The sequence below is a fragment of the Coloeus monedula genome, assembly GCF_965178545.1.
Source record: "Coloeus monedula genome assembly, chromosome: 1".
Taxonomy (NCBI): domain Eukaryota; kingdom Metazoa; phylum Chordata; class Aves; order Passeriformes; family Corvidae; genus Coloeus; species Coloeus monedula.
Window position 1 is genome coordinate 92,178,994 of NC_138781.1, and position 27,655 is coordinate 92,206,648.

A 27,655-nucleotide genomic window follows, 5' to 3' on the forward strand; every position below is an offset into this window, starting at 1 on the left:
ATGTAAGCCATGTGATCACCTCTCCTCTAGAAGTGAGTGAATCATATCAAACTTAATTTATTAAGCATGAACTTGAGAGGGCGTAAGTGCTGGGGGAAATGACAGGGAATTAAAAACAGAAAGACCTACTTAGCTCATGCTTCCTACTATTCAATGGGAATTATGAATGTCAAAGCTCATCTTTTGCACAGATTTTATTAGTCTCTCTTGAGAATTCAAGTGAGGTTAGAAGTGAAGAGGACACTGCTGAAAAATGTTCTCCTACTGGTACCTGTTCCTTTGCTTCTTCTATGGATTACGAATTCACCCTGGGGGTGCAGCAGTGCTGTAAGCTCATCCAGCCCCCAGGTAACATTATGTGCACATTATGCTGTGAGGACTGTAAACACAGAGGACAGTGAATTCTGAGGCAATGGTTTGTAGCCAAAGCAGAGGCCTTCCAGTTGGTATTGAGTAAAGATAGTGCTATCATTGCTAATAGCGGGCCTTAAATTGTATGGAAGGTTCCCCTCCCAGATATTTAAGCCTGTTACAAGAACTTGGTGTGTGAACAGGAGCTTCTGTGCCACAGGTCTTCTGTTATAATGTGGAGTTTAATCACAGAACAGCAGCAAAGGCCTTGAAAATAGGGACAGAGGTTGAAAACAAAGGCCCGTGAAACAGGAGCAGTGCTTTGAGTAAGAAGGCATTGAAGATGCACAACCTTTAGAGCTAGAAAGACTGCTTTTCCTTCAAGAAAATGAGGTAGGAACTAAGAAAGGGGAAAAACACCTCAAAAGGCAAACAACAGGACAAGGCACCTGTCATGACCTGGAAAATTAATATTTCTCCCAAGTATGACAGCAGATAGTCCAGGGCAGAGGTCAAGGGGCTGGAGTTGTCCGGAATAAAAACACTTTATGAAAGGACAAGCTCCTTAATTGGAGGGAAGATGATGTCCATTAAGTTCCAGCTGTCCATGCCTAAGAGCTCTTGAGCCAGCTCATTTAGACTCCTGTAACTCAGACCATTAAGGACAGCCTCTATTGGTGCCAACTACACAGCACCATCATGATGGTATTTTATCCTCACAGCCCATGTAGGACGTGATTGCTAAGGACTGACCACTTGGAATACATAATGATAAAACTAGGAGACTGTAAAGCAAACCATTAGCATGAAGTGCATTGGTAATGAAAATTGGTCGAGTCAAGTTTTGCTCTAGAGAGTAAAACTAGCCTGATTTAACAGTCTTCTAAATACAAATCACAGCATCTCTTAAGACCCTCACTTGCAACACATAAGCTGAGCTGACACCAGTGAGAATTCACGAAGAGAGGAGCTTGTTCCATCTGCCAGAGAAAAGCACAATTAGTGAGACCGTAGCAGTTTACTTCAAAATATGATGTTTCTCCAGTACAGGCAGGATTTATTGAACACTTTCCGTAGAAGCTTTAGCCTGAGGGCTGATAACCAGGAGTATACAACTGCAGGTGGTTTCAATGTAGGTATCACGTCATTCAATTAACATCAGGAACGGTTCTCCTACATGAACATCCTTGTTTGGTGGAGTCATTGATTTGAACTATTGAACTAGTTATCAAGAGCATTTGCTTTAGCATAAGTGCAGATAGTGCCCTTCTACAGCTCTGGTATGTCTTATGAAAGCAACTGCATCTTTTACGACGCGTCTCCAACTACAGAATAATTCCTTGTTACCCATATGTATCATTAAAATTTCAAGATACAAGCTTTTCATAGCTAGGCTGAGAAGACAGACAGAGCAAACATTAATCATTACTGAATACAGTACCAGAACGTGCTCAAATACTTCCCTACCACTCACAAAATCAAATGATGTGCAGCTGCACCTAAGAGTTCATAATGCTGTTCACTTCACAGAGCCTACTGCAGCTGAGTAGATGAGCTCACCTACTACGCATAAAGAATTGTTAACACCTTGCCAGCTGAGAGTTCTCCAAAGCACAACAAAACAAGTGTGAATATTTATGCAATGTTACAGTACTTTCAGTTACTTTTTTATTATTAAATAACTGAAAACCACACCTCTTTCCCCAAACCACTGCTCTGTAAGCAGCCATAAGGGATCAATGTTTAAAAGAGCTATGAAGCTGTGCAGAATTCAGCACGCCCTTAAACATCACACTGTGCTGTGTCACCACCAGCATCAGTTCCTGTGCCTTTCCAATCTGTAACAGGCAAAAAAGCAAAACTGCACACAATGTTCTCAGGCATCTAGGGTGTCCTCTTGGCCACTTATAAACTGGTCAGCACCTGAAAATGAAGGTTAAAAGGCACTTGACCAAAACAGTAATTTGCTCAGAACTCCAAGTCAGCAAACTTCCGGAAGCCAGATAAATCTACGTACCTAACTTGATTCTAAAGATCAACAGACATATAAAGGGAACAAAACTGGACACAAAGATGTAAAAAAACCCCAAAAAACCACGTTAATAGATATATTACTGCAAAATGGACTGAATTAACTATAAACTTATGGGATTACTTGAATAAATTACTGGAGCCAGAGAAAATATTAGAATATGTAGTAACTCACTGAAATATTTGAGAAGCTGACTTGATTTAAAACACACAGATCAGTCATGCTAAAGGCACAGAAACAGAAACCTAACTAAGCTGAAGCTCCCTGTGTACATCTCTGTGGAAGGTCTTTTGTCTTCCTGTCTGGGAGATCTCTGAACGAGATACCACCTGCTGGTGGAATGATGAGTATTCTGGTGCAAGGAGCCAAAAGATCAAATTAAGAAGACATTAGCAATGTCTCCTATAACATCAAGGGAGCACTGAGTCATCATTCACTGATTTAGCCAGCAGCGATTCACTTTCTCAATGCTACAAGCACACAAGAAATGGAGAAAAAGGGTATGAATGGAAAAGCAGATGAACGAGGAAAGAATGAATCTTTTTTATTTTTTAGAAATTAAATCTTAATAGTCCAGCTATGTGCTGCCTATTTAATCCATCTGATAAACTACCTTAGAGTGAAGCATGGGGTGCAAAATACAAGGCATAAGTGAGGATCCATTCTTGCTCTCTTTGCAAAGAATGAGGTGAAATAAACCCCACTTCAGAAACACATCACTGATTATACCATACTGGTTTTAAACACTACTGTTTAATACTGGAAAAAGGTAGCAGTGCTGCTAACACCAAAGCTTTTAGAAAAAAAGCTAACTGATGACTTGGAAAAGCTTATCTTCATATTAAATCTCCAGGCAATTTACATGTTTATATAGTAAATTACTTTAAAATAATTAAGGTCTGTCTACATCAAACTACAGCTAAGCATAACTGCTATAATGAACAGCACATTTTGAGGGGGGTACACAAGTCTTCCAAGCTTTACCTGATACTCAGAATTTTGAATCAATGCATGTTGTTACAAATTAAACGAACAGCAGCAATTCCCCAGCACACCTACATCAATGATTTAATTACATGCTTTCAACTCTAAAATGAAAAAATCTTCCACTACAGGAAAAAGCCTGAAGTGAAACACTAGCAGCTGTCTTCCTTTAATGTTTTTCTTAAAGCAAATGCTCCTTCACTTATTAAGGAGGAAGAACACTTCCTAGGATTTCCATTGATGGAAAAGAGCTTATCTGCTTGTGGCTCTAATGACACTGTCAGATAGCTGTATTTTCAGAGAAAACTGTCATCTGTTCTATTCTGAAATACTTCAGAAAGCCAAGGGGCAAGCAAGACATTTATGTTTTGGTAAACTCAATCTGTGCTTAAATATTTGTTACATGCAAGTAGTGTAATCATACACATTTATTCTTTTCCAAAAGTGGAGGAAATCTCATTAGAGCCACATATCCACTTCTTTACAGCTATCTCACCGTCTTTAAATTATCTCTATGTTAAAAAAACCTGTCAACACAGCTTTAGGACTGTACTGTCTTGCCATATTCTTAAGAACTGCAAACTAGCATTGATTTCAAGTGTTCAACCTCACTCTCCCCATAAACAACACACTCAACCAAAAAAAATAAAAAGTTGTAACAGTTTGGGTTGGAAGGGACTTTAAAGATCATCTGGTCCCAATCCCCCTGCCATAGGCAGGGCCACCTTTCCTTAGGCCAGGTTGCTCCAAGCCCCATCTAATCTGGTCTAAATCCCACTCAAAGTTCCATAAAATGTGAAAACAGCAAACAAGCAAGAAACCCAAACCAAAGAATCTAAGCAAAAAAAAAATCAAATCCCCAGAACACACACTCCCAAAAGCACCCACATAATTTAAAATATTAACCCTTCCCAATTCAGTATGCCATTCTAATAACCCATTCTTCTACTTCAAAATACCAGGAGAAAGATTTTCATGCTGTGATAAGAACATAAATCCTGAATACAGTAAGGTTGCTTTGTATCTTAGGCTAGGTAAAAAACTTACTTAAAAATACCAGACTTCAGCAAAAACTTTTCTTATTTTCATACTCTCCATGTTTTAATGACCTAAACCAGCACAGAGATCATATTTTCATAAATTTTAATTTAAAATATTAGTATGAGTAATATTTATGCAATGCACTGTAAATGAGCAAGCCAGGAAAGAAAATGCTGCCCAGTACGGATGTGAAATTAGGATTTAGAGCTTTATACTAAGATGACTGTTTCACAGTCTGTCATTAAGGACACGAGTATATGGAGAAAAAAGACAGGTGTTTCCCCACAGCTGATGAGTAATGAGTTCCTGGAAATAAACAGGAAAGCAAGTCAACTGCTGGCACTTTTTTCCTTGAACTTCGAAACCCGTTTTTAGAAGTAAAGCAAGCATGTTAGCTAGATGAAAATTTTAATATTAATGTTTTTCATTCTTAAATATTTATTCTCTTTACACTTTTCTTCCCCTCTCTCTAGCCTGCTTAGATTACTGAAGCACACTTTACATCATGGTTTCTGAGCACTGTGCAGCAATGCTGCAAATGACACGCTCTTATCATGTAGTTTCTTCTCCTTCTGTTCCTCTTGCCTAGAAGGAAACTCCACATTGATTTTAAATCATGATGTGCTGTGCATTTTTAAATCCTCTGCCTCAAGCATGCATGGCCAACTTTGAGAAAGCATTAAGCAGATTTCATTATTAACTGAAAAAAGGTTTACTGCAATAAAGTTTCTCTCAACTTTTTCTTGTTTCATGTCTTGTTCTCTGGTAGAAGCTGTAACAATTTAAGCAGCAGTTGGGAAGACAGAAAAAGCACACATGCCTATCAGTCTAAACCAAGAACTGCCTGGAGGCAAATACTAGCTTTAATTGCATCCACGGAGCTGCCATGGTGCCAGTTAGGTATATATAATAAGTCTTCCAAAATTGAAGATACTTCTAATAATGACAACAGCTCAAGTCAAAGATGAACTGTATTGGGGATTGACTCTGTATATTAAGCATTTTGGACTTAACATGATTTTTTAGTGAAACACTTCAGTTTGGACTGCTTTCAATGCTTCCTCATTTTCTCCTCATAAGGTGAAAGGTTTTTATTCAGGAATTCACACTGTGTAAAATATTTATTTCACTCTCCACAGAACTTTCATAAAAAAGAAAAATAAGCTGCTTTCAATCCAACAAATAATAATAATTTGAGGCAAAAAAAAAGATGACCCCTGCTTTTATTGCTTGGTTTTATTTTCATAACCTCTTAGTTAATAGCTTCTTCAGTTATAACCTAAACCACCTGGTTTCTTCTTTAAAGAGAAAAGACTGCATAAAATAATGCATTGAAAATCAGCTTGCAGGTGACACAGGTAACAACCTGCCTCAGGAAGACAGCTGGGAAGCTGGTATCCACGAAGATGCTGAAATCACAAGAGCTTCTTTATCATGAACATTTCTGTTTGTTTTACAGTTATATCTTAAATAGGTTTACAATAATTGCTTAGGTAATTGTAAGTAACACTAGCAGTGTTTCCCTAATTTTACCTGTATTTGAATTCATAACCTTAGTGGTACTCCAAGGAGAAATTGCTATCAGTTAAAAAATTAGACCAATTTCATAGTAAGTGCAAAGAATACGTACGGAGAGAAATGTTTCAATGTTATCATGAACAAATGATGCAACATCTTGCCAGTCCAAAATATCTCCAAGCCAGCTGTTCTGACGGTTAATGTGCCACTTGTGTCCTTTGTGTCTTCCAGAATGTGTTACATTCTTAAAAAGAGACAAAGAAAATAGACATTCAAATAAAATACAGAGAAGTGAGAAAGTCAAAAGCTAATGATTTACACTGATGTTTTCTTAATGAGGAATAGATCCAACATGCATCTAAATACTGAGAGCTGCTTTAACTGGTATCCCCAAAAATAGCTGGAAGTACTCTGTACACTGGGAAAATTAAAATCTGACAGAAAACTGTAGTTAATGATCCCATTTAATTACATATCTGTATATCATACTGATTCAACTCTGTTAAAAACTAACTACTGCTTGACTGACACAATGGTATCTATTTTGCTTTTAATGAGAGCACACAAGAAAGAGGTAATGATTTCAGTTATTGCCTACATAATTTACTGTTTGCAACATCCAAGTTTTCCCAGTACAGCCCATAAAGAAAAATGCAAGTAGAAGTTGAAGCAAGTATTTTTCTCTACTATTAGTTTCTACCTCTCCACAGGTAATGTTCAATCAAACAAAACCTAAAAGCTGAACTGGATGCATGAAGGATTTCTTCTGACTACACACCTTTGTAACTGCAACACAACAAGCCAACAGGACATGGCCATAAAAACAACAGCTAACTCCTTAAATGGCTCCTCCCTAATTATGAAGTTGCCTATTGCCCAGTGAATCACACCTGATTACCATCTTGAATGAGGCTATTTGACTCAGTCTGGGACTGTGACAAGTGCTTCAGAGAAGGATGCCAAAAATGTCTGTAAGCAAGCTTAAGCAAACCCGCTGACTACAACATCCTAGCCTTTAATAGAAGAAGACTTCTCAAGTTCTTAACTCTGATTTTTATAATAAGCATTCCACTACTTGTTAAAATTTTCAGAACACTTTTAGCCTTACCAGCCTGCATTCAAAATGACACTATCTTTTTTTGCCACAAATGGCAAGTAACATCCCAAGTGAGGTCCCTGCACTGATTTATCTAAGAGCATTACATTTTCTGCTTATTACCAATTCTCTCTAGATGCACCGTTACACTTTGTGATGCACAATTAGCAACCTTCATTAACAATCCACCACCAACACGGAAACCTTTCTTCTGAATGGGCAATTTATTTAGGGCAGAACCATACGAGTAGTCAAAAACCTCCCTCCAACAGGCCTTCTGTATTTGTAAACTGTATGAAAACCTATCATCTGTTCATCTAGTTCTGTACTGAAAATGTTACTTCTTTAATGCAAAGATCTTCTCAGAACTTCAGAGATACTTGAAAAATAACTGCATGAAGAAAAGTGTTAATAGAATCACAATCATTTAAATATACAGAAATATTTCAGGAATATGACTTCTGAATTTGGTATTTCCATTGCGCAATGACTAATGAATTGGTTTTTCCTTTAAAAGGCAAACAGCACTGGCAGCATAAAAATTATTTAACTCTTGAATTCTTCAAGATTCAGTGTACAGAACCCATTATAAGATGGCTGCAAAAATGCATTGTAAGGAACCTAACAAGAGGACAATTACTTTCTCACAATTTCAAATTTATAGAAATTACACAAATCATGCAGAAGACCAGTCTCCTTTTCCCAACACCTCAGCAACACAAAGATTCAGCAGAAAGTGCTAAACTAAGAAAAACTAATTATAAAAAGTGAGAAAACCGTAAATTAAATGGCACACATAAAAACACAACTACTTAAGTGTAGGACACAGCTCTGGCTGTACTCAAACTGTGACTGCAGAATGATCTTACACACTTTACATTTTTACCTTTTTTTTACTGACCTTTACTCAACCTTCCAACTTTCTGCTAATCCCTTCCTCAGAAATGCATACTTAGCATAATTATCTCAGAGTATTAAGTGATAGTTTATATAAATACCATTTAAATAAGTTACCCACCTTCACAAACCAAGAGTGATAAAGCCTGTCCCAGAGCTCCAGCACTTGTTTCTCAATCACAGCAGTGTTATTTACTTTTTCTCCTAAAATCTTATGGAGCTAAAACACATAAAAATCTTTTATTACACAGGACAGAATAAAGCAGCCATCTACTGATGAACTTCAAGCTTGATGAATCACATAAGAGTGTCTGTAAAGGTATGTCTCACACCCAAATTATTAGAAAAAATTAGTATCAATGTGAAATACACACTTCAGATAACATGGTTTACAATATAAAGACTGTGTTAAAAAACATTCTGCTGCACTAAGGACTTCTTTCTGAGCTGAAAAACCAATGCTGTCTCTAGAATGCTTAATCCAAAACCCTTGATCATATCTTTAGGGTAAATATTTCAAATAATTTGAGATGTGTGCTAGATATCAAAATATATAAGTAAGAATCTTGGCAATTTCTTCTGAAGAAAGTTAGCTTAACTATATAAATTATGATTAAAAAAATGTCCAGTGTACCACACCCAGCCCACACAGAAATTAGAATACTGGGGAGAGGGAGGCGTGGTGGTGGCAATGGAAGTCTACACTGTCTACGATAGGACAGCTAAAGCCAGGTAAAAAAAAAAACTACACAATTTCATTTGATGCATTTTCACTGGGAATCATTAGAATGATGACAGATTCTGCAGCTCTTAAAAATAAACTATCCTCTGAGCAGAAAAGACTACTGAAATAACTCCCACTCTTCCTTCAAAAGTCACAAGCCAGAGAGTAGAAAGAACAGATCTGTCAACAAAATGGTTAAGCACACAGAAAAGAACTACTGACAAACACATTTTTTTTTCTTTTTACTCCTATGAAAAACAAGAAATTAAAGAACAACTGGAGGTTTTTGAGAGCTGACTCCTACCTTGTGTGTGATCCATTCTCGGCCATACTGGTATACGTTGTTCGCTGCGGAATTGAGCGCCTTCTGAATGACCTGGGCTTCTGGGAGCCAGCTGGGTGGGAGGGGAGTTTAAAGAGGGAAAACAAAGTTAACTGCCATATACTACACACATTTCATTACACCCAAAACACATTGCAAATTAACATTTTTGAAACAACAACAAATCATAACGGTTAAATACATATAAACTTACTACAACTCAAATGTTTCCTTCTACATATCAAGGAATAGATTTTCCCATAAGCAAAGCACAATTAAATCTAGGGCATGTCATTGCATTTAAAATCCTCCAAGGTTCCTGAAACCTTAATTAAATTGATATCTCGACTTTTTCAAAAGAGATCTCTTCAATCTGTATGTGTGCTATTCACACTACATTTTTTTCCCCCAGAGTTTTCTGAAAATACTGTATGAAGCAGTCACATCTAGCTGCAAACACAACCTTCTGAATTACAAGCTGAATGTAAATTGTTAACATAGTTTCCATGAAAAAGCAACCAGTTGAAAAAGGGTTTGGACATCACTTATTTCTAAGTCCTCACCAAACTACCTGCTTGTGAATTTCTTCAGGGACTCACATCACTTTCAAGCAATGTAACCCTACTGAGTTGCCAGCATCTCACCACTTGTGAATACAGGGCACACAATCTCTGCTTTGACTTTCTTTTTACATCTTGATTTCAACGGCACTTGTTGGAGCCCTTCCAAAACAAAATGAAAGCACTCAGGAAATAAAACTGCTATACTTGTTCACCTGTCTGAAGATCAACATGGAAGCTCTTCTGCCTGTATAAAGCTTCAGAAATGTCCCAGACTGGAATTCCAAGATATTTCAGTCACTCACCTCTAAACATAATATGAGCATCAAGCTCTGAAAGCTGGTAAAGCTTCACAGATTTGGCAAGAGATACTCTTACTCTTTGTGAATTAAATATACTGTTCTGGATACTTCAAATTTGGAAGCAAACACTGAAAGTAAAAAGTTACGCTACAATTCTGCTATTATTCAACTAGTACTCCAGTAGTTTCATCATGTAAATAAGCTTCTGACACTCAAATTTCCATTTTCATTAGTCCTACTTATTTCCATCTTACAGCAAAACAGAAAGGCCAAACAACACAAGAGATGCCATGAAGAAGTAAAACCACTTTAAGTGCTTTCTGTTCTCATCACTGTGATTACTTTAGTGCTAAAGCATGTATTACTACAGTGGTTATTAACTACATCCTTTTAGTTCTGTTTCTGAAAAATCGTTTTGCTCTTATAATACTGAATGTGCTTTCTTTCAATTTTCTTAAACCACCATCACTTTTGATTAGAATGGGCCCTTGAAAGAGTCAACCATTCTTATTCTGGAGAGATCTTTTTTTCCTGGCATTAAATTGGTATCTCACCCTTGCCCAATGTCTGTTTAGCTGAAGCAGAATGAAAGCCACCTGGAACCTGTCCCCCCTAAAATCACACTTTTCAGTCTCACTTATTCCCCCTCAGATGTTCATGCAATCACTCCTTTACTCACCAGCATGCCCTTGTTTTCCTCTAGATGCATTTCTCTCAAAACCTTCTCTCTCCCTTAACATTTGCCTTGGTGTTTACTTTAATCATTACACAGACTAAACCTTACAAACTTCCCACTGCGCACACTATACACATCTCCCTTAATAGGAATGGCCCTCCCCAACTGATTCATACCAAACTCTCCCCATCCACCATTCTTTCCACCCTTGAACTCTTCTTCAGTTCACTCTAGAAACAATGTCTTCAACTCCTATGCCCTCAAACGCATTCTGCATCGATCTCTCCACATTGAAAAAATAATTTAGCTCTGTCTTGAAACTTTCCAGAGAGAGCATTCTTTGCCAGCACTTTTCTTTCATAGGAAAAAAATACTGATCTCTTTTTTTCTCGGCACTATACAGGTTTCTTCTCCACAACTGTAGCTACAAAAGTTCATACAGCCATCCTTCACCACCAAAATCCAACCAGTCCTCAAATGAAGTATCACACTGACAGTCCTCCAGAGTGATGCATAAACATCCCTGCTGTCTGAGAGTTTAGCTTTTACATCTGCCTGCGAGAGCCACCCACATTTCTGTTCATCTAGGGGATTTTTCAAATCAAAAACTATTCATTAGAGCATATGGAAGTTTGTTCATCCCCCCTATACTATTTGCTTAACCTCAGCATTCTTACTTTGCCCATTCTGGGTGACTGGCTACTGTCTCATTGATCAAGCTGCTTGTGACTTGAATCATGTGAACGCTCTCCTGATGTACCTAAATTAAAGACAGAGAGGAGAAGTGTTATGCAGTGCAAACTACAGCTCTTCCTACATTCAGAAAGACTTTTTTTTTTTTTTTTGGGGGGGGGGCCGGTATTGGGAGGAAGAGGATGGGGTGGTAGGGGAAGAGGAGGAGGGGGGAAGTGACCAGTTTGTACATTTAAAAAATAATTCTTCCAGTGCAAACAACCCACTATGAAGAAGGAAGTTCCATTAACCCAAGAAAAACCTAGTCAATACAATAATCATCACTCTGTTTTGACAATTCTGGTCACTAGAAATAGCAAATGGAAATTTAAACCTTATCACATCAGTGGAAAAAAATTTAACAGTAACAGCAGTGCTGTCAAGGGAAGCAGTAAAATATAAAGCACAGTTTCCAATATAATTTTTTAAGCCATGGATCAAAGAAGCGTAAAAATTAATGAATACTTAACTCTAACATGACCAGTCATGCTATGAAGTGCCTGACCAAATAAATTCTTCAGTAAGAATGATAAAATACACCTTTTATAAATATCTTAATAGTCCTTTTATGAATATAAGGAAGCTTTAGGCAGGAATGTTTGCACAACTTCTAAGGTTTTCAATTTTAAGTACTCAACACTATATATGCTACATTTTGGAAAAAGGGATTGACATCATAACCAATTGATCTTTGTTCCATAACTGTATTCAAATCAAACATTCAATCTCCATTGATCATTTCAAATATGAACACAGCTCCATTAGGGAAAAAGGAAAAAAAAAAAGTCCATGAGTGACCTCTTCTGGTGAACAAAAAAAACCCAACAAACCCACACCCAACCATAAACCAAAAATCAATTTCAGAGAATATCTGATCATGAATCTCAGTACATTTAACTCAGAAAAGGATACCATGAGGTTATTACAGGCAATTACACCAAAAAATCTGCAAACACACCTTAAGCATTTTGCAAATGCTTCTGATGCAAGGTAAATTAAAAAGAAAAAATTGTAAGTAGTTCTTCTGTTGACAAGGAAGGTGTTGACAGGATGCAAAACAAATCTGTTCCTGTAATACATAAACTAGTAATTCTTTCACTAGAATAAATTTTACATTTCCAAATGTCTATATATTAGCCTTGTCACATACGTAAAAACCCACAAAAATACAAAGAAATATAAATATTGAGATTTTGGTATATTTTCGTATATTCTATAGTCTTGGAATGGTGACAAAGTTCAACTAGAGAGCAATTAGTTCCTAAGCATTTATAAAAACTCTTAAAGCTATACAATCTCGTATAAATATCAGTAACCTACATCAGCAATGAAAATGAGCTCTACGATTGTATTCATTAGCACACTGTACCTTTGCTGTAAGGAGAAGAGCTAGCAGAAGGGTTCCTATCACTAGCAAAAATATTATGAAAATGCTGATTATTTTATCTAGCATTTTCTCCAACCACACGATAATCTGTGCAGAAAAAAAAAAGAAAAAACAAATTATAGCATATAAATCAATCTTTTATGAAAACAATGCTATATGCTATGCAACAGTATTGTTATTTTTATTTATAATCACTGTACAAAATCAGGCTCTAATCAAACAGCATTTATGCCCAAGCTTGGAAATGAACAATTAACAAGCGATGTTAGCATGATTAAGGTCATGGTATGACATGTGATTTTGCAAAAAACATGTACACATTACCACACAACACGGCAAGCTCTCTGCAAAGCAAGCAATAATTCAACAGTTACTTACTAGACCTAGAGAAGTACCTAAAAAAGACATTCATGTCAGCTAGAACCCAGAATTTTGTCTTTGTTTCTTGTCCTTCAGCAACTTGGAAACTTACAGACACTGTCTGCACAGGATTTCAAAGCTACCAAGGTATACTGTAAAGCACAACCATAACTTTCAGATTTGAATAGCTAAGAGCCATCTAAATGACAAATGAGGTATTTTTGCAAGTAATAAAATTTTTAAAGCTGCCTCATCACCTTCTGAACTTAAATGGGACAGGTGGGGTTCTACATTATTGAATATCAGGCCAATTATTCACCATCAACTATTTCTATCCACTTCCAGTCTCAGGAGGATGCTCAGCATTAAGCATGCATCAGCTAAACTGACTGATACAGGAAACAGGCATGTTTACAAAAAGGCCCATTCTATACATGTCCATAAGCAAATGGTGATACCACATTCAAGTAGAGAAATTCTGATAATGTCATTCAAAACAACGAAACTGCTCAGTCACATGACTTTGCAGAGTGCTCTGGAATAGTGCAAGCTGAGCTTCATCTCATACACAAATTGACTGTTTACATAAAAAGCTGTGAAAGCACATGCAAATATGACCAAATACATTCTTCTAGCTCCTGTGGTTCAAATACCAGGTCTATTTCTACTCCATTTAGCATTACTACAGGAAAAAGCAACAAAACAACTGTAAAATTTGTGATTTAAGAGAACTGAGGTCAAAGCCAATGTGTAGTAAGCAAAAGTACTTTTGAGTACAAGTTATATATTCAACAATTAAGTTGGTAACATTTTAGTTAGAGATCTTATAAAGCTACTAATATGCATGCTGATGGCTTACATTAGTTCATTCTTCATTATTTACCCTAGCCCTACACATGAAATCAACCCTGGAACAACGAACTTCTCAGACTGCTGTGTGATGATTGAATTGGTCAACACTGAAGTTAGATCTCCTATTCGAAAAAAGGATTCTTTTTGTGTGTGTTCATCTGGTAGCATCTGAGCATTTAATGTACATCAAGCAATTATTTTTAAACTTCATATTTTTACAACCAGCTCCTTGTTTGATATAAATTAACTCAAGGATTATATTCAGCATTTTAGAACTGTTGTTCAAAATGATGACAAAAACTAAAAGAAAGTAAAATCATTTTAGAAGTAACAAGGTGTTGAGCCAGCAAGTTTTTGTAACAAGATCTGCACTACATTAAGAACTGCAGAAAGGAACTCAGGGAACATGAGGCAATGTGAAAAAATCTTTTGTCTTACATAGTTTTAACTGTTTTCAGCATTGCTGAAATACTTCAGCCATCCGAAATGCCTTGCCAGTGCTGGAAGGAGGTGACCTGCCTGCAGTAGTACTGCAGCTCCCTGAAAAACTTTGAGTACCCCCTACATAGGGCATATATATGGTGTATATATAGAGGTTACCTCTTTGGAAATAAGACTGAAACAGGATTTGCTGTGCCCTTCCAAGCTTCGTGTACATCTAATGATTATGCAAGAGAAGCAAGAAATAAAAGTCCTTGTTTTAAAGGACAGAAATCAAAAACATCACCAAAAAACCATCACTGGATGGGCAGGGGAAGAAAATTTTACAGCATGGACTTCAAAATGAAGCTACTAAAAATTAAAGCTGCCCTTGTCATTTCAGACAAAGTTCAAACTGCTATTTACTTTCTAAGTCAGAGATAAAAGAAATCCAGCAGTCTTACATAGAGCACCTTAATCAGATTCACTGAATCCATGTAACTGAAGTACTGTCAAAGATTTCCAAAAATGCTAGGCTCAATGGTTGTGTGAGGGGTATCAAATAGGTGAAATGTCAGTGGAGCTAAGGCTGAATACGTTAGATGTTTTGCCATGTAGCAACTACTGGAAGGTCAAACTCCAAAAGACCAGGATGATGACTCTCTCCAAGATGGCACATGACAGACAAGGTATCTTTCCTGACACTTGTCCTGTGGGTTCAAACATGCCTGACTGCCATTGAAGTGCAGCTACAGCACATGTAAATCCTGGATTACCTTTAATCTAGTTAGCAAAGTCACGGCAGCACTGATGAGGTACTGGTACCAGCAGCAGCCTCAGCCAAGCAAGTCCACCTTGTCTCTATTTACTCAGTCAGGCAGCCCAAGGAAGGCTTGATGAAAGCCAGCATTGGCAAGCCTACAGGTACTGCAATTACATCTCTCAACACAGGCTTAAGGGGATCCAAGTTATACAAGTGGTACAGACGTATCACAGGAGAAGACTGAATTGCACTGAGTATCGTAGAAGTAAAAGCAGATGGACAACATTCACTTAAGGCTGTATTCACTCTTTTTTTTTTTTCCCCCTATAAAAACACAGTTCATTTCCCTACATTAACCCCCAGTACTTCCTCAGCAAACCCTCACCTTTGCACACTCATGCTAAACAATGCATAGGAGCAGCTATGCATTCGCTAAACTAGCATTCCCTAAGCTACTCGCTGCAGGGAAGCTACGCTGTTAAATGCCTGTGTGGTTGTACTTACCACTGAATCAGGTCCAGACTTCACTCCTACCCCAACCGTGCCAGGCCTCCCTTTACACCCTTCCTGTAAACCATGGGCATGCACACAGAGACAAACATGTACTGACTAAATGCTACTCATTAGCCAGAGGTCATGAAGTTTTATATTTGGTTCCAAGCTTCTAAGCTAAAGGTTAGTCAACAGAGGAAAGCTGAGGCTGCCACAACATCTGAAATTATGCAAAGGTCAAGGAAAGGCAGGCTCCTAAGCTACAGAAGGTCACACTCGTAAAACCAAACTGAAATGTTACTGATTTGTGATAGGCTGTCCAAAAAAACCTATCCTTAATTGTCACAGTTTTGAAATGAAATTATCAAGGTTTTTTTAAAAATTTAGCTCACTGTAAAAAGGTTTTTTTGATTGAGTTACACTCTGTTGGAAAGCTCCTCAGTAATTTGCGAGCACTTCCTCTTTCAGCTTTTGGATGATGACACAAACCGTATTATACTAAGCTGTAAAAGAACTACAGTCCATACTTAAAATTCAGAAATCCTGCCATCTAGACAGGTTCTCCATGTTATGCAGTATGATACATCATCTATTAATTAATATTTGCATGTCGCATACTGCACAGCCTTCAGAGCAGTAGTTTCTCTAGCATGCTTGATTTACTACATTACCCAAACAGTGAAGCACACCTAGGCATCCACTTCATTTTCAACTGAATTTATATAAAATTACCAACAAGAACTTTTATTATTTTCTGTAAACAACTCCACTATTTATGAGGATTTTTTCCCAAGACATTCCTTAGACTGGTCATTTCCCTTTAGTTCAGTTAATATTTGAAGATACCACCATCTCCTTAATATCATCTGCAGAGAATAAGGGGAAGTCTGTAACCAGAACACATCCCAAGGTTATGCTGAAATGAATCAGCGGAGTAGTTAAGCTAGAAAAGGTAGAGAACAGAGTATGTGAGTCTCAAGTCTACTTAAACCAGTGTCCCTCCAACAGCAGCAGAAGAATTTAGCAATTCCTCCTAAAGACTCCTGCCACAGAAAATGTTATTAAGAACAAATTATGCTAGACTGATGGAATCTGTTCTATACTTTGAGCTACATATACCATGAAGAGGAATCAAAAACCCAAGGTCTATCACTAGCAATTATAATCAACCATCATTTCAAACTCTGCCATATCCATATGATTTTTAATTTCCTGCTGGATTATCAGAAATTTATCTTGGTGTTCTCTCAAGTAATTCCCTTCAAAGACAAAGCAAAAAGGAGAAAGACACACACAAAAAAATCACTTTTTAACTGCAACTAGTGTTCTGTATTACAAATCTCCTCCTTTCTTTGCCTGTGACAGAATATGACTTTTTTTTAATTTTTAAAAAAATCATCAAAACACCACACACAACAAAACAAACCCACTGACTGCACATTTTTTTCACTTTTTTTTTCATTGATTATAATATTACTAATGTATGTTCATGCACAAAAGTCAACACTGTATGTAATACTATAGGACTTTCAGGATTTCTACTTATGAAACTGTAAAGTATTCAAAAACAACTCCAAGGAACTAAAAAAAACCACACTCTGTTAAGAAACTATATCCACAAGGTTTTGCCAAATAATGCTAATTTCTAAACTGAAAATAAAATCCAGGCATTTTAGCATTTAGAGCAATTAAATTTTTTTTAGAACCTACTCATATTAAGGAAAAAAAAACATATCTACACATATGAATTTTTAAAGAAAATTACAAATTCAGAGCCAGAAAAAAAGCAGTTGAGAATACATGTTCTCTTGTGGCTCACCAAATGCAGCTCTTCACCTGAACTCTGCCAACAAACCAATATCTAATAAAAAAAAAATTATGAAGAATTACGGTTGCACATATGTACTAACCACAAGTCACTCACATAAGACAAACATTTCAAAGTTGGGAAATAAAAAAGTAATTTTAAAACAGGAGAAATACAGTCAAGGGCAAAAGAACATTAAAAAATGCTCCTCTTCATGGACAATTTTAACTGAACCATGAAGCAAGCAACTCCTTCCTCTTTTTCAGAAACAGAGAAAGCCCTCTCAACATAGAATCCTGTGTTCATTTATTAAACACTGAAGATCAAACTTTCTAAATTCATTTTATCTGCTCAGCCTAGAACTACATGTGTCACTATTAGCATTATTCCCCATCAGCCATTCATGGCAGATACCAGCTGTGTACCCTCACTTCCTTGTTTACAAGAACCTTTTATATATATTTTATCACATACCAGATTTTCACCTGTAAACTCTGAGGGTTTTTGTTGTTATTTGTTTTTTATACGGTGCCTGCTATAGGCATCCTTCCCTAGCTCTGCACTTGTCTGAAGCAATGCCACTGCTCAAGTCACAGAGAAATATCACTGAATTTAGTTGCTGTTCAGATCTCAGTCACACATGAAGCCAAAGCACCTCTAACTTCTCTTGGGATGACAGTTCCCCAAAGAACAATAGTTAAACCTAGCTGGCTAAAATGAACCATGGGAACTGGGAATAACATTCCTTAGGAAACATCACACACTTCTTTTAAAAGCTACTCAACAGGAAAAAAGAGATTTTAGCCATACCAACTAATTTTTTTTGGTTTTGTTGTTTTTTTTTTTTTTTTTTTTTTTACTAGCCTCTCTCTTCCCTTCACACTTGTTAAGAATCAGCAGTTCTGAGGCCATGCAAAACCTCATTTTGTATGTATTCACTGCTGGTACACTACATACTATGCCTGTGTACACAGACAAGTTTGACACCTCAGAAGTAAAAGATGGACAGCACTCACTGAACCTAGTCCATGCACTTACACTCAGCTTTTTAACTGTGCGTCACACCCTTGCCACTCCCATGTTAATTCAATTAACTGCTTTCTCTGAGCAGAGAGTAGCTCACCAGACTGGAGAGAACTGGTTTTGTTAGGTGTACAAGTAGGGACCAGGTGAAGATCAAGTGTTCTTAAATAAAAGTGCCCATAAATCAAACCACCCCTTGAAAGGCTAATGCAATACTCTGCTGTACAAAACATTTAACTATGTGCATTCACTGGAGTAGAAGAGATCAGATAGAATTATATGACCTTCAGTAGCTTATACCAAGAGCTGGAAAAGAGGCATTTGAGAGACAAATCTATGAAGCAAGGCATGTTAAAGAGTGTTCATGCTGCAAAATAAAAAAAAATAATTATAAAAAAATCAAACTCCCCAAAACCACAGAATCCATTAGTTGGAATCACAATTTTTCTATTTATTTACCTTCTTATTAAGCCAGTGCCACAGCTTGTCAGTGGCAGGGGGAGATGGAAGAAAAGGGAAAAAAACACAACACAGTGGAAAATTATTGAAAAATGCAGTAAATAGGGAAAAAAAGCAATGAGAGGCAGGCAAAGTCATCCACAGAATGAAAATGAAATTGTTCTAGACACAAAGGTAAATTGCAATAGGAAGAAAAGATCATAACAACTTCTAAAGCAAGAACCTGGGTTTTACTATCAACATGCACTTTTGAAACAAAGAGGGATATAACAAATACGAACAACTTTAATGGTATTAACAGAGCTATCAGCACAATCTGGGCAATTCCAGTTTAATTATACTGAGAGCTACCATCAGATTTCAGAGCAGGACTTGTAAAAGTACTCCAAGAAGGGCATTTCAGCAAAACACCAAATCTTAACAAGAGATATTTGTTTAGGGCATTAATACTCCCATTCAGGCACTCAAACACTCCCATTCTATGCATTTCAAAACACTCCTATTATGTCAATTACTGTTGAACAGATTTTATATGTTTTTTTGGTACCACATTCATATTAAAGCATTCATATTCAACATCAAATACATAATTAAGTCTGACATACAACAGCAAATTGTAGATCATATAAATGTACAGATTTCATGTAATTCTCCTTGCACCTCTCAACAGTCAATTTCTCCTTTTGCACTAAAGTTATTTTTCTTTACTGATGCTCATCCACATGCTAAAGTACACCCATTTTAGGATCTAGTTCATGTAGGACTACACTCTTAATTCTAACCATTAGTAACCAATTATTAGCATAAACACAACAGTGAAGAGCTTTAATGCTGTTATTCATCTGTGTTAGGGATTAAGATCACATAAGTAAAGTTTTGTTTCTCTCTGAAAACAAGATCACTGAATTCTCAGTAAATCTAGCATGTTTGCCAGCTGCCAGAAATTATATTAGCTCCCAATGGAAACAGAAGGTAAGAATATTTCAAATTTATAAAAAATCTCATTAACAAAGTTGATCAAGTTAGAAGCAGACTGACAAAGAAACATGAACATTAGGAAACATGAAAATAAAATGTCACAAAGCACCCACGTTTACTAGCTTTTACTACTCATGGAAAGAGTCACAGTCAGAGAAATCCACTACAAAGCTTCAAAAGCCTCAAACTGACAGTGTAGAATTTGTTTCTACTTTACCTCTTCACTTATGGAATAACTTATCTGTGAAAAAAGGCAAAGTTGTTTTCTGATTCAATGACATACTTTTAACTTTACTACTGAACTTTAAAACCTACTTCATTTTGGAAAAACCATAGAGCTCATGGCTGTATTGCTCCCCTTTGCAATTCTGTACAAAATACAACAAAAGAGCACTATGATTTTAGCAGAATGTGAAAGGAAGTCTTTGGTATTTTCCTCTAATTTCAGCCTCTGGGAATTGGATAATAAATGCAGTAACTAGGAAATAAATAACACTTGAATGTCAAAAATAACAATATTTTTTATTCTTGTTTAAGACAATACCTGGGAGGCTCTACCTGCCTACTAGCTTACCAATGTTAAGTAGTTCTACAAATGTAATCAACCTGCATTTGAAAATAGGCTACAGCTTAATTCTAATCTTCAAGTCATACAAAATTAATAAGGCTATAACCATTTTTCCAGTATTTTATTGGAAACCTATTCATCTAAGATCTTACATGTCTATGAAAGTATTATCTAAAATAATGTAAGTACTGGCAGAGATTCTGCTTGTTTTCTGTGCCTTGGCTAAACTATATGCTAAGTGGGGTACCAGAAGAAATAAAAGTTAACTTTATCCAAAGTCCAAATAATGTAAACAATCCACATATAAAATTCTAGTGCACTATACCAAGAAAAAGCATATAACAACTACATGATTCACTCAAGTACACTAGAAAGCATGCATGTAAAATATTAGTACATTCCAACAAGTAAAAGTCTATTGCATGCAGCTCAGCTACTGCCAATGCTGCTGAACTCACTCACAAATTCTATAATCCAACTGTAGTCACCATATTGAAAGACAACAGTCTTCTTTAAAATAAAAAATTATCAGTAAAGAGAGTTATTAATTCTTTGTTGTTAATAAGAACACACATGATACCATATCTATTAAGATGGTTCGGTGGCTGACAACAGAAACCTCCCCACTCTCCCCTCCAGGAAGTCTCTCACACCTGTCTGTTGACCCTCCATGAGGAAAATGCACAGACAGGGACTAAAGAATAAGTAACAACATCCTATTTTCATAGTCAATATTTAAAGGAGGCACATTCAGACAGACTGACCTACTGCTTACAAAAAAAAAAAAAAAAAGAAAAACAATGCCCTTTCTTTTCTCTTGATCAGAATTTCTCTTCATTTCAAATTTCTCTGCACTTCTGAGATAATCGGGGTAAATGATAATTGTGAAAGAAGAGAAGCAGTTCTTTTCTTGATGCTTTTGTTACAGATATAATCAATAAAGCTCAGATTTGCATGTGTGAGCAGTACTCACCCATTTCTCACAATGGGTTATTTTCCACACTATCTACACTAGCCTCCTAAAATTTGTTTGGCAGGAAGACATGCCACTCTAAGATGTATTCCTCCTTCTCACTGCATTTCACTCAAATCTGGAACTACTTCCTAACTGGGCATACCATGTTTGCCAGCCCAAGCAGTACCACTAAATATTTGTGTAAAACAGACCTTCTCAATGGCTTGTTGTACTTAGCTAAGAGCCTCAAAACATCCTGATGCTAAGGTTCAGTTTCCAATTAACTCAGCATACAAACAAAAAACCAAACCAAACAAAAACCCTATGCAGATTCAGCTCCCATGAAAAGAAACTACAAATAGAATATTAAAAAGTTAAACATCTAATTGCAAAGGAAATGATCCCTAGGTCTTGGTTTCTCACACACACCCATAACAGGCAACCTGTAACAATTTACTCCCCAAATTTCTATTTTGTGTTTGCATATTTTTTACTTCCTCTTCAACAGTACCTACTGAAGCTGAACATTCAGTAATCCAACTTAAAAAATCTTGCAAGGATGTCATTTTCATTCCTCTTGTTTCCCTGTCCCTACAAGAAACATAACAGACAATATTCTGTGGCACTGCTTCCCAAATTCTGAGGTACCATGCATCCATCATCCTACCATACACAGAAAAAGCATAGCCAGTAGAACTTAAAAAGATACGGAAATATTAGTGTGATAAGCATTGGAAGACTACATATAATCCCAGCCACCCATGCTAAATGCCAGCTGAAACAGAATTAAAATAGGCACAAATGAGGACAACAGAATCATGCAGATTATCAAGCGCCTTTCTTGTAATGGCTGGGAGAGCTCAAATTACTTTAATACACAGCGCAGACTCAGGAGGAATTACAGCTGTCATCTAAAAAATGGAGGGGCGAAGGGAGATGGAGAAATGAGCTGTGCCAACACTGTTCTATCTGTTAGACATAAAACAACATGTAGATAAACTGACCTTAAGTACATTTAAGCTGAAGAGCGAGAGGTTCTGCTGCACATTAAAGCCCTACCTTCTTTAAGGAGAAAAGACTTGCTGGAATTAGGAAGGATACTGTATCATATAGTTATGCAATACAAGGATACCAAACTTGACAACTCATGAAATAAAAATACATTCAATATTGCATCCAGAGAGTCTTCTTACTTACAGAAAAAAACCTTTTTATGAAAAGCTTTGTATAACGTAAGCTTTTATCCCAACATGTGATTTCCACTACCTTTGGAAAACCACTTTATTGTGTTCATAGCTGTATTTTGAAAGGCTTTTCCTTTTTCAAATTCTTCCTCAATGAACCCTGTGAAATCACTACTTTTTCCCTAGAGGCATTTCAATGCTTTTGTTGACCTTTTGTCTTCCATTCACCCATTAGATCCAGGCTTAAGCTCCTCCCTCTCCTGTAGGAATTCAGAGCTATTAATTGCAAAACCGATCTGCCAAGGTACAGATGCTCTGACAAATGTACTTACAGGGTTCAGTTCATCAGTTACAGAAGCCCTAAGATAATGGCTTTTTCCAGAGCAGAGAATACGTCAACAACACAGTTACAGAAAGCACATTCTTATACACTGCCATAGCTATTACAAACAAAATAATCTATCCATTTACGTGAAAACTTACAATTCTTAATGAGACAAACTGTATAAATCTTATGGAGCTTTCCAACTCTGCAATTTGCAATGCAAATATAGGCATATTTCGCGTGGGGGAGAAGGGAGGGTAACACAGAAGCTTTATTCTATGGCATTTCCCAAATACTTTATCCCACATATTTCTTCACTTAGAGAGGGAAGACTCATTTCTGTACCACCATACTATTGTGTGCAACAACTTTGCTTCCACACAAAGTTAGTGTGTCTGAACTAACTCGGGCTGTACTTACAGAACACAATGGTCTGCTTTTTAATTAAATTTTCTCATAAGAAGTAGGAACATCTTATCCTTCAGACTAAAGCTCATTAGGTTTAAATTCAAAATCTTTGTAACCAGGTAAGGTGACTAAAGCATGAGAAGTTTGCCTTACTCAGATAAAGAATCTTATACAGCTGATTCAGCACTTTAAAAGTGACTTCTGTCAAGGTTTGCATGCAACCATTGAACATTTAAATTTAAATGTGTACTTAAGTGTGAATAGTGATAGAAGAGACATAATTTAAAATACACCATAAAACAGATAAGAGTTTTACATGAAAGACATATTCATTAGTGACAGACATTTATCTTAGAATTAAAGCATCTCAGAATACGGTGAACAGAGAATAAAACAAACTTTCAAGTTGCTTAAGGAAGTAAATAGAAATACCTTACTGTCAAGCTTTAGCATAACACTTCCGAGTCCTCTGATGGGCCGTGGTGCAAGAGCTTCCTGACGTTCCTTCACAAAATTTTCAACAAGTTGCCACCAACTTTTGCAGTGGTTTGCCATGAAGTTCAAAACTCCAAAATGAATCACTAATTTCTTAAGTGCCCAAACTGTAACCACAAGAAGGAAATTAAGTATCAGAGATTTCAGAGGAGCACCACAAGACTACTTATCTATTCTATTCAGGAAGAGCGATAAAAAAGAAAGGAAAAGACTCTTGAGTTTTATTTCCCATTAGAAACCACCTCTGGAACTTTCCAGTGATTTTAGTACTAATCTCCTCTCTAGTTTTGCAGCTGTGCTTATCCACGTGGAACTTAGATGACAGCAGAAGCAAAGTGTCTGCACACTACTCAATAATGCAGCTAACAGACTTGAGCAAGGCCCGGGATAAGAAGGTGCCGCTCCATGATTCCAGTACAGTTGATTTCTTACATATTCACACATACACCATGCCAAATGACTCCACATAAAGTATCACAATCAGAACGTAACAGCACATTACACATAAAATTTTCAGCCTAAATTCTTAAGTTTTAGGCCTTCTAAGCTGTTAAGTGTATCTTTCCTTTCAGAACTGAAAGTACATCCTGCGGAACTTCACAGTAATGAAGCACCCATTTAAATCTTCTGTTGAAATACTACTGATAGATTTTGCTTTTAAACATTAAAAATGCTATTTGAGATTAGCATTTTATCTCGGCAACTTGTAGTTACCACTACAAGTAACTTTACTTCTAATATATCTTTTTTTCTTATTGTGACTGTTCTCCAAACCAGACTGATAACTTACTGCCATACATGAGCTCCACAACAGTTGGCAGTACACTACTTCATCATCAAAAATTCACACGTTTCTACTTGGAGACGTGTAAAATGACATACATAGCCAAAAAGGTTAACTTTTACTGCCTACAGGGCATCTATCCAAGTTCCACAAGAGCCTATTCTCTGCAAGCCACACACATTAACAGTTTATGCTTTTGTTCTTGTTTTGGAGAGGCAGTGCAACAATTTCCTGACATTTAGTTCACTTACCCTCTGGCACCACCACGTGGCAAATACAGGATTTATTCTCTTGAAGAAACAGAATAATCCAATTTCTCCAATAAAATGAGTGGCAAACATACAAAAAAGGAGAAAATACAGTGCAAGTGCCAACACTGAACTTAAAGGCTGAAGTTTTGTATAATGAAATGCAGCTCACAGTCAATACACAAACTGCTGCTCAGCAAAGCCAGGCAAGCTTGCATTTACAAATACAATACCTCAAATGGCATTCTAACCTTCCACTATTACTTGTTTCAACAATATCTTTTACAATAAATGAGTGTACGCTCATTGCACAGGTGGTGTCAGGAGGTGCTACAGTCAATCAAATGGCTGTAATTATATTAGGTTAAAAAGAGACAAGAGAGAAGAAGCTACAGGATTGTTATTAGAAAGCAGTGAGCAAAACAAGAAAAAGGCTGCCTAATAACAAGTTCCAAACATCTGCAGGAAGCAGAGAATTACCTGAAGACAATTTATAGAAAAAAAAAGGGTACAACAGAACAAGCAAGGAAGAAAATGAAAGACCTTAAAAACAGACAATACCAGGATTTCCAGGCTCACATCACTGTACCAAAATGCTGCCAAGTGTTCCACAACGTGGTTCATTGCTTAGCTTTTCAATTCACAGCAGCTCTTTCACCTTTTCATTTTATGGTTTAATTATGGTATCATTTTTCCACTCTCTACACTAAGCAATTTTAAAAGACCATTTCATTCCAATTGAAGCACAAATGCATTCAAGGAAAAATGTTAATGATACCAAGATGTTTCTCATAATCTAAATGCTGCTTTCTATGAGTCCTCTTTACCAATAGAAGGAATTCTGGTGAAATTAACACCTTTCTATTGAAGGTTTTAGGGAGTTTTTTGCATTTTTTTTACATACTAGAAGCATCCTCTTTAAGGTCTCAGAAGTGCCTCAAGTTATTAGTCTCCTTAAACTTGCACAGTTGTAAGGAAACTTGCTTTACTACCCTTCCTATTTTCCTTGTACTTTAGTATTACCTCTCTTTTAGCCATGCAGATTATCATCTCTCACCTTCTGATGTTTGATGTAATCTAAATTTGGCTCTGTTCATCATTATACTGCCTATTTGTAATATTTTTGTGATGATTCAGTTATATGCCATGAAAAAGCACTTAATGGCCCAGTGTCACTGCTAAGGGAACAAGTCACAAATATTTCCAAAAGTAATTTCTCTTTTGTCATGAGTTTATTGTTTGGGTAGTTATTTTAGACCTAATGACTGTCAGGAGCAGTATTCAGCTGTTTCATTTATAGATACGCACTTTAATCTAGATTTGTGTGGCTCAAGCTTAAAACCATTCACTGCTGTCTAACTGCAGAACTGCTGCTTCCCTTCTTCCTCCCACGTAGGTGCTTCTGAACAGTGGTTAAGTTACCCCTTGACCTTTCAATGAACTAGCCACATAAACTCTGCTTCTAATATGTCTAAAATTTATTTTCTAATTCATTTTTCACTTGGGATTGCCATTTCCCATGATGCCCAGACACCAAAACTGGGAAGTTTCTTTCTTCTGTAGTAACTACACTAAAATGAAACAAAGGTCAAACACCTCTCTTCTCTTACCCTGCATTCAGCTATTTATACGTCTTGCCATCACATTACCCTTTAGCTGCTGCTGCAGTGCTACAGCCAAAGGTGCAGCTGTTCCTTTCTCCATGCCTCGGAGCTCACAGCCCTTCAAATCAGTAAGTATGACCCCAAGCTACAATTTCCAGATGGACAACGAGATGGTTTACAGTAGCTTTGTGTACTGTGTGCAGATCTCAGGGTTTTGGTAGCAGGGAGGCCTCTGGGGTGGCCTCCACAGGACGAGACCAGGAGCTGACTTGTGCCAGACACAGTTCCAGGCGGCTCTGCAACAGATCCATCACTGGGGAAAGCTGAACCCATCAGGCACGGGTGTGGTACTGCAGTGAAAATGTATCTAAGAAAGGGCAGAAAGCACTTGGCAGGGAGAAGTGGAAGGAACACAGAGAGAACAAGTGACTAGAGAGGAAGAAGGAACAGAGGGATGAACAGAGGCAATGAAAAGGCCAGGGAAGCATAAGTGCTCCACAGCAGAGCAGACACACCACTCAGAGGGACCACGGCCTACAGAGGATCCATGCTGGAGCAGGTACACCTCTTGAAGGGACTGTGGCCTAGGGATAAGGAGAATCCTGAGCCTGCACCTCCCTAAAGGGAATGCAGCTCATGGATAAGCCCACATTAAAAGACTGGAAGAGTGACTGGCTTTGTGGGTACTTGACCACTAGCTGGGGCCAACCCACCACACTTAGTAAAAAAAAAAATAGCTACATTTAAGTGCTAAATGCATTTAAAAATGCTAAAAACTAGCATTTTAACTGAAGTTTAGAGAAAATCCAAGCAAACTAGAAAAACTCATTTTGTTTACAGTAAGGGGATGGGAAGAAATGCCTCCCAATTCATAGGAGCTTAGACATACTCCTGGAGTTCCCATCTTCCCTTTTCACTCCGCCAAAAGAGCAGGGAAAAGTGGCATGCAGTCTTAAAATAATGTCTTTCAACAGCTATCATAACTACTCCAATTCTTCCTCAATATATAGGAGAACAGATGTATGCAGATGTGAAACAATAAAGCTAATTAACCTCAGAGCTAAAATTGGAACCAAATTTATCTTGTGACTTGTCCACAGAGCCTAGTAACCCCTTTTTTACAGAAATTAAAAGTTAACATGAGCTCTACTTCACTACTGAAAAACTGCTAAAATATTCTTCATTTATTGGTGCAAAAATATGAAGGAATTGACATCAAGAGGAAATAAAACTAACTGCTCTAAACCAGAAGTATTCTTACTATGTAAGGTATGGCACGACATTATTTCAGGTAACTACAATAGTCAA

At 37.0% G+C, this 27,655-nt stretch overlaps 1 protein-coding gene across 3 annotated transcripts in view; it reads right to left on the minus strand.

The window, feature by feature from the left end:
• Positions 1-27,655, minus strand: part of TMEM245 (transmembrane protein 245) — a gene marked incomplete at its 5' end in the record, with an annotated part of 78,809 nt that overhangs the window by 33,778 nt on the left and 17,376 nt on the right. For 2 of the 3 annotated variants that reach the window (XM_082298200.1, XM_082298202.1), the window contains 7 exons: positions 6,039-6,170; positions 8,041-8,139; positions 8,948-9,038; positions 11,181-11,263; positions 12,605-12,709; positions 18,799-18,822; positions 23,649-23,818. In XM_082298200.1, coding sequence (XP_082154326.1) covers positions 6,039-6,170; positions 8,041-8,139; positions 8,948-9,038; positions 11,181-11,263; positions 12,605-12,709; positions 18,799-18,822; positions 23,649-23,818 — 704 coding nt within the window. The remainder of the gene's footprint in view (positions 1-6,038; positions 6,171-8,040; positions 8,140-8,947; positions 9,039-11,180; positions 11,264-12,604; positions 12,710-18,798; positions 18,823-23,648; positions 23,819-27,655) is intronic. The other variant, XM_082298201.1, reaches the window with a different exon arrangement.